This window comes from Sorex fumeus, unplaced genomic scaffold, assembly GCF_029834395.1.
Source record: "Sorex fumeus unplaced genomic scaffold, SorFum_2.1 ptg000010l, whole genome shotgun sequence".
Taxonomy (NCBI): domain Eukaryota; kingdom Metazoa; phylum Chordata; class Mammalia; order Eulipotyphla; family Soricidae; genus Sorex; species Sorex fumeus.
The window spans coordinates 33,379,732-33,395,774 of NW_026606067.1; the positions used below are offsets into that span (position 1 = coordinate 33,379,732).

General features: G+C 41.2%; 1 protein-coding gene across 1 annotated transcript in view; it reads left to right on the forward strand.

Moving 5' to 3' along the window:
• The window catches only part of LRRIQ4 (leucine rich repeats and IQ motif containing 4), a 35,847-nt gene extending 33,097 nt beyond the window's left edge, over positions 1-2,750 (forward strand). Inside the window, exon 5 of the mRNA XM_056110708.1 lies at positions 2,607-2,750. Within this exon, the coding sequence (XP_055966683.1) occupies positions 2,607-2,750 (144 nt within the window). The remainder of the gene's footprint in view (positions 1-2,606) is intronic.
• Positions 2,751-16,043: the final 13,293 nt, after the last annotated feature.

The following is a 16,043-nucleotide window of genomic DNA, read 5'->3' on the forward strand; positions in this document are numbered from 1 at the left end:
TCACCAGATGCAGTCCTAGTGACCCATGAGCACTGCAGGGTGTGTCACTGGAGGCCCCCAGCACCACTGAGGTGGTCCATGAAACCCCAACACTGCAGATGTCAAGCAGCGTTGCTTTCTCAGGCTCTTTTGATGAACCAATGGCCTCACTTGGTTGAGAATCTCTAGGCGTAGCCCACAGGTCTCCTGAGAATTACTTAAGCGTCACCCCCCACAACACCACCCAGAAGAGTAAAGATGAGTGGTGATGGGATTGGAGGTGAAAATATGGTATGCTTGAGCCCCTGTTGTTAAATTACAGTGTCTGAAACAAAATGAATGATGAAATTCTGCAGCATGCTGCAACTGGGATGGAACTGACTTAAAGGGAAAAGGGAAAATGCCAAAGGATTTGACTCATTTGTGGAGTATGAGGAAACATAGAAAGGAATAAACAATGGTCAGAGCTAACAAACCCTGAGAATCTTCCTCTAACACTGAGTTTGCGAATAGATGGGCGGGAGGGAGGGAGCAGGGTTTGGAGGGTTGGAGGAAAGCTGACAGAGGTTGGTTTGGGGGTCACAATATTGCATGGCTTAACATTACTCTTAACAGTGGCTGGATCTCTCTGACCATTGTAAATCACAATGCCTAAATGAAGAAAAAATTAAGTTAAAAAGTAAATGAGATGGCTAGGGTAGACATAATTGAAAAGAGTTTTATGTCAGCTCAGGCTACCATTATATACCATAGACTGGGTTTAAACAATAGAAATTAATTTTCTCAGATTTGTGGAGCCTAGAAATCTGAGATCAAATGGTAGGATGATGAATTTTTTTAGTTTAAAAAATGTATGGAGGCATTACAGTTGACGAGATGTTAGTGCTGTATCATCTCTCCATCAGTGATTCCAGATCCCTTTACCCTGTTCTCAGGGTCCCTTCCCCGATCAGGGTGGGTTTGTATGAATCCTCTCTCCCTGGCCTATTCTCACTGTAATCTCACATGACAGAGAATAGACTTTCTGACTTCTCTAACCAAGGACACTGATCCCATCTCAGAAGTCCTACATTTCGGACCTCATCCAATGCTGAATATCTACTCCGGACCATCTCCAATTACCACATTGGATTTGGGGCTTCAATATATGAACGGGGATTGGAGAGAAGGACACAGTTTTTTTTCCAAGGCAATGATAAGCAAATAAGTACTTAAGGAAGGAGACAATATGAATCTTCGGTGCTTTGAGAAGTGTGTTCTGTCTAGAAGAAGCCATGAAGGCAAATGCCTTGAGCTGAGATTGTGTTTGGTTTGTGTGAACTCTGAGGAGGCTGGAGAAGATTGCATGTTGTAAGCCACTGGAAGGACTGGCTTTGAAAAAAACTGAGTAATCACAAATTACAAATTTTGAAGTTATTCATGGATGTTTCAGGTGTACAATATTCTGGTGTCCACATCCCTCTATGAACAACCCGTTTCCTTCCCTCCTCATTTCCCCCCACCTGCCTTTATGGCAGGCACTTTATTTTTTTTCTTTCCCTTTAGGCATTGTGGTTTACAATATTGTCATGATGAGATACCATGCATGTACACTGTAGCAGCTTTCAGCACTAGGTCCTCCTCCACAGTGATCACTTTCCTTCACCATTGTCATGCTGTTCCCTTCCCTCATCTCTCTCCTCCTCTCCCTCCCAAGAGGCAATCTTCTTATTGAAGACCAGTTCTCCAGCTATTGGTTTCTATTGCCTCTGGGCATTTGCTTTCCCCAAATATGCTTCTTTATACTCCACATAGGCAAAAGATCCATTCTTTGTCTGGCTCTGCCCCCGTGACTAACTTTGCTCAGCATGATACTCTCCAGAGCCATTCAAATAGTAACAAATTGCATAATTTCATCTTTTTTTCCTTGTTAGGGCCAAGTAGCATTTCTTTGTACATAGTTCTATAATCTATAATCCAATGATTTTTTTCTTGGGCAAGTGGGTTGTTTCCAGATTTTGGCTATTGTGAATAGTGCTTCAATAAACATTGAATCGCAGATATCTTTTCTGCATAGTGTTTTGGCACCCTTGGGGTGTATCCCAAGGAGTGGAATTGCGGGAAACTCCATAGTTTTTTTGAGGAATAGGACTTTGGCTTTTATTCTGAGACAAACTGGAAGTCACTGAAAGGTTTGAAGAGTCAACTACTAGAGAAGGGATGTTTTGCATATGTGGGAGGGAATAGGATCCTGATAACCAAGTGACGATTGGTCATAGATAGGAACACAGAGAAATAGTAATAAAGGAAGGCACTCTCATCTCTCCTAACTAGGTACTGGAATCTCCATGGCACTGATGACAATTTTTTAATTTTGTACACTTATATGTTGTCTCTTCTCACTGGAACATGAAACCTACTAAATCAATGGCATTGGTATTTAACTGCTGTTTCCCAAGTGTCTAGCACAGTTCAGGCTCATAAATGCACAATTTTCTTTAATTAGATGACTGGCCAAATGAGAAAGGGAAAAATTGGGATTCTAATCATATACCTTCATGTGCATCTTTAAAAGCACATACCTGAACAAAGAGATATACTCATCCTCAATCATAGTGATGCTGGCTGATGTACTTTTTCTTGTTCAGATTCAGGCATGGTGGCGTGGAATCATGGTGCGTAAAGGACTGGGAAAATTTGAAGAACTAAGGTTGCAAAAAAAGGGAAAGAATTCTGCAAAAGATAAGAAAGATGGAAAGAAACTCCCCAAAAAGCAAAAAAAGAAGGCATAAAAAATTGAGGTGATTTAACATGATGGATTAAAAAAGGTCAAATGCCTGAAATTATGTGCCTACTATACTATTTTTTTTCACAAAATTTGTAGAATTATGTAAGTTTTAAGATTATTATTCTTCTGAAATATTTACCAGTAAAATGATATGAAGTCTAGGAATCGTCTTAGAGTAATATCCATGCGAATAAGTGTGGTGAAATGAAACCAGATTAGCTATTAATTCATAGTTGTAGAACTTATGATAGTCACATGGAAGTTCCTTGGACTATTGCGTCTCATTTAGACATTTCTATTTTGAAATGATGATAGATTTACAATTTTCAAAGAGATGAATAGGAAGGTCAGTGCTCCCCTCACAGTTTCTTATTGCTGCCATTTTGTCTAACTGGAATAAGACAAGAAAACCAGAAAATTGATTAGAATGAGCAGAACTTTTTCAGATTTCATTTGTTTTGCATCAATTCATCAATGTGTGTGCATTTCAGTGTAATTTTGTTTGTTGCATGCATTTTCACATGACCACCATTGGAATAAGAGAGCATAAATGTTTTGCAATAAATCTTGTGCTATTCCTTTTAGTCATACCTACCATCTATGTCTTTCCCAATTTCTTACTTTTTCTATATATTTATAATTTTTCCAAAATGTCATGCAAATGGAGTAACACAGTAGGTGGGCATTTACAGTATCTTTTCTACTCAGCATATCCACTTGAAGTTTCTCTGAATTACTGCTTCTAACAATAGATCACCAATAGAAAGTGTTGCGGTACAGTATGATACAATGCTATAGTTTACCCAGTCACATCTTGAAGGTAGAGTGTACCTTCCAGTTTAGGGGTTTGCCCTTTGACTATCAGAAGAGATTAACTGTTCATGGAGTTCCTGAGGATACCCACATAAATGAAGAATACCAAAATGCCCAAGATTGTGGTATTCTATATTAGATTATATTAGATTTTCACATGTACACATTTTTATGACTTTTTTTGAAGTACTGCTTAAACTGGCTCCAAAGAGACTAAACAATACATTCAAAATTAAAAACCAATAAGCTCTCCTGGGCAGAGACAATTGATTCTACATATATTTCAAGCAAACCTTGCAATACTAATGAAAAAAAAATGAAGCAAAGTGTAATCTGACTAGAGGACATCAGAATAGAAATATATAAATAAATATCTCTACCATATTCCAGAAAATGGCAAAAAAAATTTTTAAACATCACTTAGTATACCCCCAAATTTTAATTAGTACATCAAATAGGTTTTATGATGCAAATTACACACCAAAGACAGGTCTGGATATGGTATGATAATTTATTTTAATAATTGAAGATTTTACTTCAACAAAATGCGTTTTTGAAGCAATGTTTTAAAACTTTTACCACTTTTTACTAAGGTTTAATATATCAGTGACCAGTATTAGATATTATGGTTTCTATCTGAGCTGAAATGTTCCCAGAAAATAAAATAGTAGACCACTTTCTGATACAATGTAATTAGACCACATTAAGATTCATATGATAATTATTTAAAAAATGAAATTATTCCATAGCTAGTACTTTTTATATTAGATTTTCACATGTACACATTCCCTTTTTATTTAAAACATATAGAAAGTTTCCTACAGTAAAATGTTTCCCTACTTTTAAGATGTAGAAAAAGAAAAAGGGGGTGGAATTAAGAAAGAAAGCATTACCAGAATCTTACTAATAATAATCTTCCTGCAGGTAGGCGGGAAGGGCAAACCATCACCTGGCCTCGTGGCCTGGGGTCTTCAGAGCCTGTTTCCGGGTACCAGGGTTTTTCTTCTGAAAGTTTGTGGCCACTGGGGTTCATCTGGAGTGGGAGGAGTGGGGACACCGACTCCACCTGAGGGGCCTGGTGAAATTGGCTGTCATGGTCTGGAGGGGTGTCTGGGGTGCTGCTGCCTTCCAGGAATCACTGCTGCGGCTCATTAGTGTGAGGTCATTATAGACACCTAATACAATAAAGCTCTTCTAACAAATCCCAGTAAATGTTCCAGAAATGATTTTCCTGTGATTCCTGTTCGTGGGTCTTGGTTTTGGTGTTTCGTTTGGGGCCATGTCTGGCGTGTGCTCAGGGCAACCATGCAAGGTGAGCATCCTAACCCTAACTACCTCTCGGACCCCAGTGAAGAAGGGTTTGGAGTTTAGTAAGCCTGGGGAAATTAGGGACTGAAACCCACTGTGGTCACGGTGCACGCTCCCTCCACGGTGCTGATAAACACTTTCAAGTTCTTCTTGCAGTGAGGCTGGGAGAATTAGTCACAGCCCATAAAAAGTTTCTAATCCATTGTCCACCATCCCAGAAATCCAATGATAGAAGGCTAACATCCAGCTGGGTTAACTCTTTGAGGAGCTATACCATTTGCCGAAGATGGCCCATACTGTGTCATGAATGCTGTGACTATACTCAGGTCCACTTTCTGCTGTTTTGCCAGATGACCTGCCTGTATTGTTGATGCTAGAAAATAAAATCACCCTGAATGCTAAATACAAGAATATTTTCTTCTGTGGCTATTTCCCATTTTCAAAAACATTCACAAAATGGTTTAGTAATGATAATATTTATAATTAGTAAAGATTTGTTATTGGCAAGTAGCTTTATTACTTTAAACAGATTTCTAAACTGAAAACTGAGTTTTTTTCTCTTTCAAATCCCAACCCAAAGAACTTCTTTTTTTTGTCAAGTTTTTGCTTTTAGCTCCAGTAAACTTTATGCAGACTTAAAATCTGAGGAGCTAGATGCTATTAACTGTAACTGTTATGCCCGTGATTCAGTTTCCCAAAGACCACCAAGGAGCTGACTCCAATGCAAACACACGAGGGTCTTTATTGCAAGCGGGAGCTTGGTCTCCCAGGCAACAATGACACAGTGGGTTGAGACTGAGAACCCTGAGCCTTTGAGGAGCAAGGTCTATACGGAATTGACAGCGGGAAGCAGGGAATTTAAACAGCATTATTACAGGATTTGTTGATCTCTACAGTTTGACGAGGGTGGCGCTACATGATAGGCTACATTCAGCCTTAGCCTGGTTACTAGCTTGTGCATTAATCAAGAGGGACCATCCGTGCTGGCAGACCCTGGCAAGGTGCTTTGATTGGCTGCGGCCCAGGAGGTTCGGGTTTCAGGCCCCCTGTGGTGTTCTTGGAACCTGCTGTCAAAATTCCAGTAAATGGAAACTCTGGCCTATGCTGCCCTTCCACTAGTGAAGCCTGCCATGCATAGCTTTGGTTCCTCATAACTAATGTACAGCTAATTTGTAATTTAAAATAGTTAATTTGTCTAGTTTTTTGTAAATGGTTTCACTACTATTTAATTAGTCGATACCTTTTAGTTAGGGCCAGAGATACTATAGTCCTTGCATGCGGTGATCCCTGGCAGCACACAGGATCTCCTAGGAACCACCAGTTATCCCTGAGCTCATAGTTAGGAGTAAACCAATAGTACTGCCATGTGTGGTCCAAAAAAAAAAATACTCTTAAAGTATTAACTGACCATTCATTCATTAATTACTTGAGCATATCTCTTTTGTTTGGGGGCCACACCCTGCAGTGCTGGGGGCTACTCCTGGCCATGCTTAGGGGAATCATGCAATATTCAGCTATTCAGGTATTTCTATTCAGCTATTTCTTGCTCCACTACCTCCACTACCCAGCCACTCCCACACTCCAGGCCACTTCCCTGACTGCGTGGCTGCCAAGCCACTGTGTGACCCATCATAAGACACTTAATACCCATCTTCCAAGATTACTGCACCATATTTGATGGGGTTCAAGTGTGGTTTAAACCTACAAGGGTGATTAGAGGTCGCCCTAAAAGCCTCTATCCCTCTTGGAGAGCCTGGCAAGCTACCGAGAGTATCCCTCCCACACAGCTGAGCCTGGCAAGCTATCCGTGGCAGTGGAATATTCGATATGCCAAAAACAGTAAATGCAATGGGTCTCATTCCCCTGACCCTGAAAGAGCCCCCAATAGGGCAGCGTTAAGAAGGATGAGGAAGAAGAGGCTGACAAAATCTCAAGGCCTAACCAGGCTGCCAAAATGAAGAAGGATAAAATGACTGTCTGCACTTTCAATGCATGTACGCTGGCATCGGGTGCATCCATCAAGGACCTGATGGTGCAAGCACGAAAGATCAAGTACAACATCATTGGTCTGCCCAAGATGAGAAGGAATCAACCACATCACACCATTTTTGACACCAGAGAAGAACTGTTCCTCAGAACATGTGACTAAAGAGGTGTCGGTGGTGTCTGTGTCTTTGTCAACACGAACTTGGCCATGAACATTGATTCATTTGAATGCCTAACAACCCGAATCGGATGATTACACTTGAATAGATGTGGCTCACTGCTGGCAATTTCTATCTTCGTTGTCTACGTACCAACATCTAATTACAATGAAGGAGAAATTGAGAAGTTCTACATGGAGCTGGAGAAGTTCTATAAAGAAGACTACACATTCTACAAGATCATTGTCGGTGATTTTAATGCCAAGAGAAGACCAAGAAGGTCCCCTGAAGAACTCCAAATCAGGACACGTGGCCTTGAATGGAACGAACAGAGGTGAGAGACTGTCTGAGGTTATCATGTCGACCAAGACCATCCATGGTAACTCACAGTTCCAGAAGGCTGAATCTAAATGTTGGACATGGGAATCTCCCGGTGAAAAGTTCCACAATGAAATTGACCACATCATATTCAATCGTTGGTTTTGCCTGACCAATGTCGCTGTTGTCCGAAAATTCCAAACGGGATTGGACCACCATCTCCTTTGTGCAAAATTCTACTTCACAGAGCTGGGGGGAAAGGGCTGTAAAGTTTAAGAAGAGAACTCCCGGAACGACCACCAACTGGGAGCTCTTCGGCACTATTGCAGCAACGTGGAAAGATGCTGTCATTGACAACATCGACAAGGAATATGATCGACTGGTTCAGCACCTCCATGATTGCGTGAGGAATGCCAAGAGTGAGAAAGCCACAAAAAGACGCCTGTCTTTAAAAACTCTGGAGCGCATTCACCAACGGGGCTTGGCAACCACAAGTGAATGTCTGAGCTCACAAAACAGTGCAGAGAAGCAATAAAGGAAGACCTCGAAGAGAAAAGAGCAGCAGTGCTGGCCAATTCGGCAGAAGCTGGGAAAAGCATACAGCACAATCGACCATATTCACATGGTAACCAAGCTCATTGAGGTTGCTCCGGAGTTCAAGAAGCCACTCTGTCTAATGTTCATTGATTTAAAGAAGGCCTTTGATTCTGTTGAGACTGAGGCAGTCATCGAAGCCCTAGCCAAACAGGGCATTCAAACTCAATACATCAGGATCCTCCATGAGCTGTATTACGGATTCACTACCAGGATCTCACCATTCTACAAGGAAGTGATCATCGATGTAAAGAGAGGGGTTCGGCAGGGTGATACCATTTCACCAAAACTCTTCAGTGCCACCCTCAAGAACATTATGCGATGACTGGAATGGGAAGGAATGGGAATTAAGATAGAAGGCCAGAAACTACACCACCTTTGCTTCACTGATGACATTGTTCTAATAACACCAAACATTAGCCAAGTGGCACAAATGCCGGCAGACTTCGACCCTGAGTGTGGAAAGGTCATAATTGCAGCTAAATCTCATGAAGACAATGTTTATGAGAAACAGACTCATTCCTGACGTTCCATTTGCTCTCAATGGAATGAACATCTCCAAATGCAACAATTATATGTACCTAGGTTGAGAACTCAACATGATGAATGACCTGGCACCTGAGTTGCGAAGGAGGAAGATAGCGGCATGGAACACCTTCAAGAGTGTTGAAGAAATAGCTAAGAGGATGAAGAACCTCTGGCTCCGGGCACATCTCTTTGATTCCACCATTCTTCCTGCATTAACATATGCCTCAGAGACCTGGGCTCTATGAAAACAGGATGTGAACACTATTCAGGTCTCCCAAAGAGGAATCTAAAGAGCTATGCTTGGAATATCATGCTTCACTCAAGTGAGAGAAAGAATCCAGAGTTCTGACTGCTGTCGATAATGGAGAATCAGGAATGCTGTCTCATTTGCCAAGGCATCGAAAATCAGATGAGCTGGACACATAATGCAATTTGGGGATGACCGCTGGACTAGAGCCATTCCGACTGGATTCCACAGAATGTCAAAAGATCGCATGGCCACCCACCTACGAGATGGTCAGACTTCTTTGTCAAGACCCTGAATGATCGGTTTGAGGCTCTTCATGTTCCTGGAGCAATCAGACACCATTGAGCTACACTAGCAAGCGACAGGGATGGAGACGTTACTGGCACCCGCTCGAGCAAATTGATGAGTAAAGGGATGTCAAGTGATCAAGTAATCAAGTGATGAAGCTATTTTTAACCCTATTTGATCACATTGTATGCAAATGTATAATTTCATCCAAAAAAACCTCAAACATATAGGAAGAATTTCCCTTTGAATAACACTTATCAGTACTATTTACAATGGCACTAAATAGACAATAGCAAGTGAGAAAATAGAAAAGTCTGGTAGCCCTTAGGAGAATAAGATAACCCCCCAAGGCAAGCAGCATGTGCTTCCTCTAACAGACAAAAACAGTCCTGAGTTACAGAGATAGATGAGAATCTCAGATGTGGAGGGATCTTCATTCAGCCTCTACAGGATGGATGGATGGTCAGAGGAATACCTTTCACACCCTGATTCTGCTCCAAACACTTCAGTTTGCCTCAGAGGAGTGAAGCAATTCTCCCATAGGGCCTTCTTTGGGGCCCAGGTCTGCCTTCAGTTGACTTTAACTCATTGCCACTCAGGCTGCTGGAAACCTCAGCTCCTTCTCCCTCCACCTATCAGCCCTGAGGATTAGCCAGCAGACAGGCCCCACAATGGTCAACCCCCTGCCATCCCCTCAAGCCTCAGTACGCCCTAGACTTTCCATCCTTTCCTCACCGATCACGACTCTCAGACCAAGCAACTTGCTTAAGCCCTACAGCTTTTATTTGTTAGAGTTTGATTCCACAAGTCACATAAGTGCTTCTTGGTGGGAATATTCAGAAACTCCTTCTATCTGTGTCTCTTCCTGTCTTTTTGTCTCGCACATTTTTCATGCTTGTCTCTAAACAACTGTGTGTTAGAGAACATGCAAGGTTTTTCTCTTTAGAAAACATTTCATTGTAGTAGTTGTCAAACATATAAAAGAGTAGACAGTTGAGGTAAGTGAACCTCTGTTCCCATCATTCACTAAATGAACATGGGCTCATCTCATCCCTTTCCCTCTGCTTTTTATCTTCAGTATTTTAAAGCAAATCCCAGATATCATTTTGCTTTTATGATAGTGTTTGAAGATCTTATTGAATATGATTTAATATTTTATAGACATTCTACATATCCAAAACCAAATAAGACTTGGAAATACTAGCCTGTAGGAAATATACTATAAGAAATTATATAAGAATACATATATAAATTTATATAGTAAATTTATTATAAGAAATTTACTAGCCTTCAGGAAAATTATTATAGGGAAAAAAATGAATGCTGTTATTTGTCAAGGATAGGCATACAATACTCTAACACCAATTGTACAACTGTTAGTTGTCAAACATAAGTTTCAAGTGTTAAAAAAATCTTCAAGAGTTCTTCTCGTAAAACAATCCAAGATAGTTCTTAATATCTCTTAAAGATAGCTCAGCAGGTTGGAGCATATGTGTTGCATACATAAAGGTCAAATTCAATCCCTGGCACTGCACGGGCTCTCTGAGAATTACCAGGAGCACTCCCCAAACACTAAGCTAGAAGTAGTTCCTGAGCACTGCTGGTCATAGCCCCAAATAAAAATAAATAAATAAAGCAATATAAATGTGGCAATGGTTATCATATGAGTGCAACTAGTAATTAGCTAAACACTGAGAGATAGAAAAATATCTTTGACAAAATGAAAAAGTAGTAGCTAGGAGAGATAGGTGTACAGGTTGGGTTTTCTTTTTTTTTTATTTTTTTAACTGTAAAGTAAAAAGTAAGTAAGTAAGTAAAACAATTTAAAAACAATTTACTTGTTTGCTTCATACATTAAAAATAAACTCAACAATGCATTTAACTATAAATTCAACCTTCTCATTCAAGAAATCGCATACAAAGTTTTAAAAAGAAATATTTAATTGCTTCAAGTTTACATTAAAGAAATCCTCCAATTCACCGAGGGAACATAGATATTTTTTTCAAATGTTTTCATGCATGTTTAAGGCATAAACTTTACAATTAATGGGGCTTAAGGCTCTGCTCCCACGATGCCGGTTCTGCCCGACGGGAAACAGCCAACCGCTCCAGAGAAGTGAACTAGGAACAAACCGAATCTTCCATCCACTCCTGAGAGCAGCGTTCAAAACGCACGGTGGAAAAGTTGTGAGTCAGTATCACCCCCCACACCCATGCCGCGCCTCCCTGCCAGCCTCCCTGCCAGAGCGACAAAACCCGAATCCAAAGGCTTAGCTCCCCCCACCCACCCCGGCTTTAAAAAAAAAAAAAAAAAAAAAGGCCCCCTCCACGCCTCTCCCGGCAATCGCTTCCCTCCCTCCCTCCTTTCCTCCCTCCCTCCCGGCGCAAGCAAAGCTACCGGTGATCCCCCGAGCCACGTAAAACAAAGGGGATTCCCAGCCTTGTCGTCTGCTGAGCTGAGCATCACCAGCACTATTTTTTTTAATCTTTTTATTGGGCTGCAGCAGTAGCACAGTGGGTAGGGCGTTTGCCTTGCACCGCGACCCACCCTGCCAACCCAAGTTCAATTCCTCCACCCCTCTGGCCGGGCAAGTGTCCGCTAGGCAATGAACAATTGGATGACAGTGACAATGAATTGTTTATTAGTCAATCACTGTGGGGTACCTTTACAGAGTTATAAACTTTCGTGCTTGTGTTCCAGTCACACAATGATCGAGTACCCGTTCCTCCACCAGTGCCCATTCTCCACCACCACTGATGCCAGTATCCCTCCCACCACCCCCATCCCCCCCATCCCACCCTGCCTCTGTGGCAGGGCATTCTCTTTCGTTCTTTCTCTCCTTTTGGGTGTTGTGGTTTGCGATAGAGATGTTGAGTGGGCATCGTGTCTGGTCTATAATCCCTAGTAACACATGAACTCCCAAACCCATTAGGTGTAGCCCTGAAGGCCAAGCACCTTCCTGGTGGTTCTGCTGGTCCCTGGCACCTCATGGCCTAAGTAACACCTAATATTCAGGTCTAGCATGGAACCACTGGCCTGACTGGTAAGTATCATCTATAGTCATCACTTGGGACCTGTCCTAACACTACAAAAAAAAAAAAGAGTGAAAGTGCAACTTTAATCTGAAGGGAAAACCAGGTAACAAAAATAAAGAAAATATACATAACACTGACGTTTTGATGAATAAAATTGATGTGGATGCAGACCAAATATTGAAGAAGCAAATTTTAATTACAGAGTTTAAGTAAATAAATGTATGACTTCATGCATTTATCGATGTGCAGTTTAGAAGAAAAAATAATTATAATTATAACTGGTTCTTCAAGAAGATTGATTACATTGAGAGACCTCTTGTGATAGAATTTTAAGATGGCCCTAAGATTTCTTCCTAAATCCCAGGACTGTGAATTTCAGTGCAATGAATTTCACTCCCAAAACTAGGTCATCTGATATGTATGACACGGTTGATTTTAAGGAAGGCAGAGTATATCGAGGGGAAGAATAGTGAAGAAAAGTAATTGAAGGGGGGATGGTAAAAGATGATAAAGGGAAGTGATGTGGAAACAGAGGTCAGGGGACTCAGGTATACTGGTCAAGTGGGAGAGTGGTATATCTCTGTATTCCAAAACTAGACTCGACAACACTGAAAACATGAGATCTAAACTACAAACGTGAAACTGTGAAATGTGCCTATCAAGGTGTTGTCAGGTAGGAGAGAACATGGGAACACTGGTGGAGGAAAGCTGAGACTGGTGGTGGGCTTGTTAGAATTTTATATGCCTAAGAAATGACTCACTTTCAATAACTTTGATAACTTTGTGAATCATGGTTCTTTAATTAAATTTTAAAGGTGTTTTTTACAAAGCAGATTAGTCCTAAGCATTCCCAGGTAGCCTGCAGGGTTGAGAAACACCACACAGCACCCTCAGCTCTCGCATTCAGCCATGCAGCCCACCAGACCTCCTGAGCAACGCTTGGGAGCCCCCAACTCCAAAAAAAGTCTTGCTATCCCAATGGGGGTTAGCCTAATCACAAGAGCCCTTCAAAAGCAAGGACGTTTCAGGGCTGGAGTGATAGCACAAGGGTAGGGCGTTTGCCTTGCACGTGGCCAACCCAGGTTCGATTCCCAGCATCCCATATGGTCCCCTGAGCACCGCCAGGAGTAAATCCTGAGTGCAGAGCCAGGAATAACCCCAGTGCATCACCAGGTATGACCCAAAAAGAAAGAAAAAAAAAGCAAGGAAGTTTCTCCAGTTGGTGGCAGAAGAGGCACAGAGTAAAGAGACTTGAAGTGTAATAAACACTAGCACCCAACTCTTTTTGTTTGTTTGTTTCTTGAGAAAAGCAATTTGGGCACTACCTGGTGGTGCTCAGGGCCCAGCAGTGACTCCTGGTGGTGCCTGGGCAACCATATGCAGTAAAGGGTATCAAACCATGCAAGGCAAGACTGCATGCAAAGCAAGAACCGTAACCCCTATACTATCTCTGTAGCCCTGTTTTTCTAATAATAAAAAAGAATTCAAAAAATGGAGCATTTAGCAATCTAGATAAAATGGGACAATTATTCAGTAGATCTGAAATACAAAAACTCACTTGAGAATCAAAAAAGGTACAGAGAGGACTGAAACTTGACATCTCTGAAATTTTACACATAGAAAAGCATTTGAGAACTGGGAGAGAAGAGGACAAGGAAAGAAGAGATAAATCTTAGGGACAAATGTCACCATCTTTGGGCAGAATATCATCATGAACTTTGAACACAAAACGTGTTTTATTGATATATAGGGGGGTTCTTTTTGTTTCATTTTGTTTTTTTGTATTTTCTTTTGATGGGCTTTTTGGACCACATTTTACAGTGCTCAGGACTTAATCCTATCTCTGCACTCAGAGCTAAATCCTGGCAGCACTTGGTGGATCTTTTTAGACCCTCAAAGTCTGCATGACTGATTACTGCTGGGAGTGGACTTCTACCATTAATTATTTGTTCTATGGATTAAGATTTGATAAACTTAGGATTCCTGCACTCAAATGCACATTCTTTAGAGATATACCATGGTCAGATAGGAGTTAACAGGGTTCATTTCATGTGCCATTGTCAGTCAGTTGGAGGTAACTTTCTCTGGCCCTGAAATTCCCTGCAGATCAGAGAGAAAGTGTTGCTATGTTTGATGTATAAAAGAATTCTAGTTTAAACCATTGGGTTTGCTTGAGAAATCTGGTTTTGATCAAATTTTAAAATGATGGTAGGAAAACAGAAGAGGATTTGAGAATTGGAAAAGATGTAATCAACATTTATTCTAACTCCTCTATTTTTGCAAATGATAATCGGAACACGAGTTTTAAAATACCCTCTATTAAAACTTCATGGAAGCAGGTATCTGGCCAAGCATGCTCCCTTCTCTGTCCCAGTGCTTAACACAGTGCTAGGAAGGGCCATTTGGCTCCTTCAAAGGTATGCAAGTTCTGAACAGTGCATTATACCTATTGTTGTCCCGAGCACCATGGGATGGAGACCCATACACTTTGCACTTGAAGTTGGGTTGCAAAGGTATTTCAAAAGAAAACATATTTTATGGTAATCATCATCATACTCAGTGCTAGAACATCATCAGTGGTGAGCTTACAATTCTCCAGCCTCAGGATTTTTAACTTGCTGACAAAATGCATTTGCTGGTTGTTTGAATGGAGAGATCCATCTATTAAATCATTCCAGGAAATATCCAGTTTCTCCAAGTCTGGGAGAAAAGGCAGCAAAGCAGCTGGAAGTGAACAAAAAAGAGTTCTTGAAGGATACCTTTGTCTCCCAAAGCAACAAGATGACGGTAGAAATGCTAAAGTAGAGGAGAAAAGCATCATCACTTGCTGGCATGTGAATGGGTGCTGGTATGTATGTATCAAATGCAGTATATACTTGTATTTTATGTATATTTAAGCAGATAGAACTCTTAGTCTTTATATTTGTGAGCGCATTGTTTTGCTTTGTTTTTGCAGGGAGAAGGCAGGGCCATATCTGGCAACGCTCAAGGTTTACTTCTGGTTTTGTGTCAGGGATCACTCTTGGCAAGACTTAAGGACCATGTTTGGTGCTCACACACACAGTACACACACACACACACACACACACACACACACACACACTGTCCCCAGGTCCCTCCCATCACCCTACCCCCTGCCTGCCCTGTGGCTGCTTCTCTCTCTCTCTATCTCTATCTTTATCTCTTTCTCTTTCTCTCTCTCACACACTCTCTCTCCTTTCTCCGCCCCTTTCTGGACATTGTGGTTTTCAATATTGATACTGAAAGGTTATCAAGAATTAACCCTCAGATCTTGTCCAGTGTGATCATTCCCAGCTATTATTGTCATACTGGTCTTTTCTCTATCTTACCTACTTTCAGCCACACACACACACTTGTGGTTAGTTCCACCATTGACTAGTCCTCCTAACCCCTGTTTTTCTTGGCTATGGATATCAGTCTTCTACTATATATTTTTATATACCACAAATAAATGCAGTCATTATGTATCTGTCCCTCTCCTTCTGACTCATTTCATTCAGCATGATGCTCTCCATGTCCATCCATTTATAGGCAAATTTCATGACTTCATTTTTTCCTGACAGCTGCATAATATTTCATTGTGTAGATGTGCCATAGTTTTTTTTCCGTTCATCTGTTCTTGGAAACTCAGCTTGTTTCTACATTCTTACTATGGTGAATAGTGATGCAATGAACATAGGTGTGCAGATAGTGTTTCTCCTATGTGTTTTTGGGTCCCCAGCTTATATTCCCAGAATTGGTATTGCTGGGTCAAAATGGGAGCCCAATTTCTAGTTTTTTTGAGAAACATCCATATTGTTTTCCAAAAAAGCTGGACCAGTCAGCATTCCCACCAATACTGAAGGAGAGTCCCTTTCTCCCTACATCCATGCCAACATTGGTTGCTTTTGTTCTTTTGGATGTGGGCCAGTCTCTGTGGTGTAAGATGATATCTCATTGTTGTTTTGATTTACATCTCTCTGATGATTCATGATAAGAGCATTTTTTCCTGTGCCTTTTG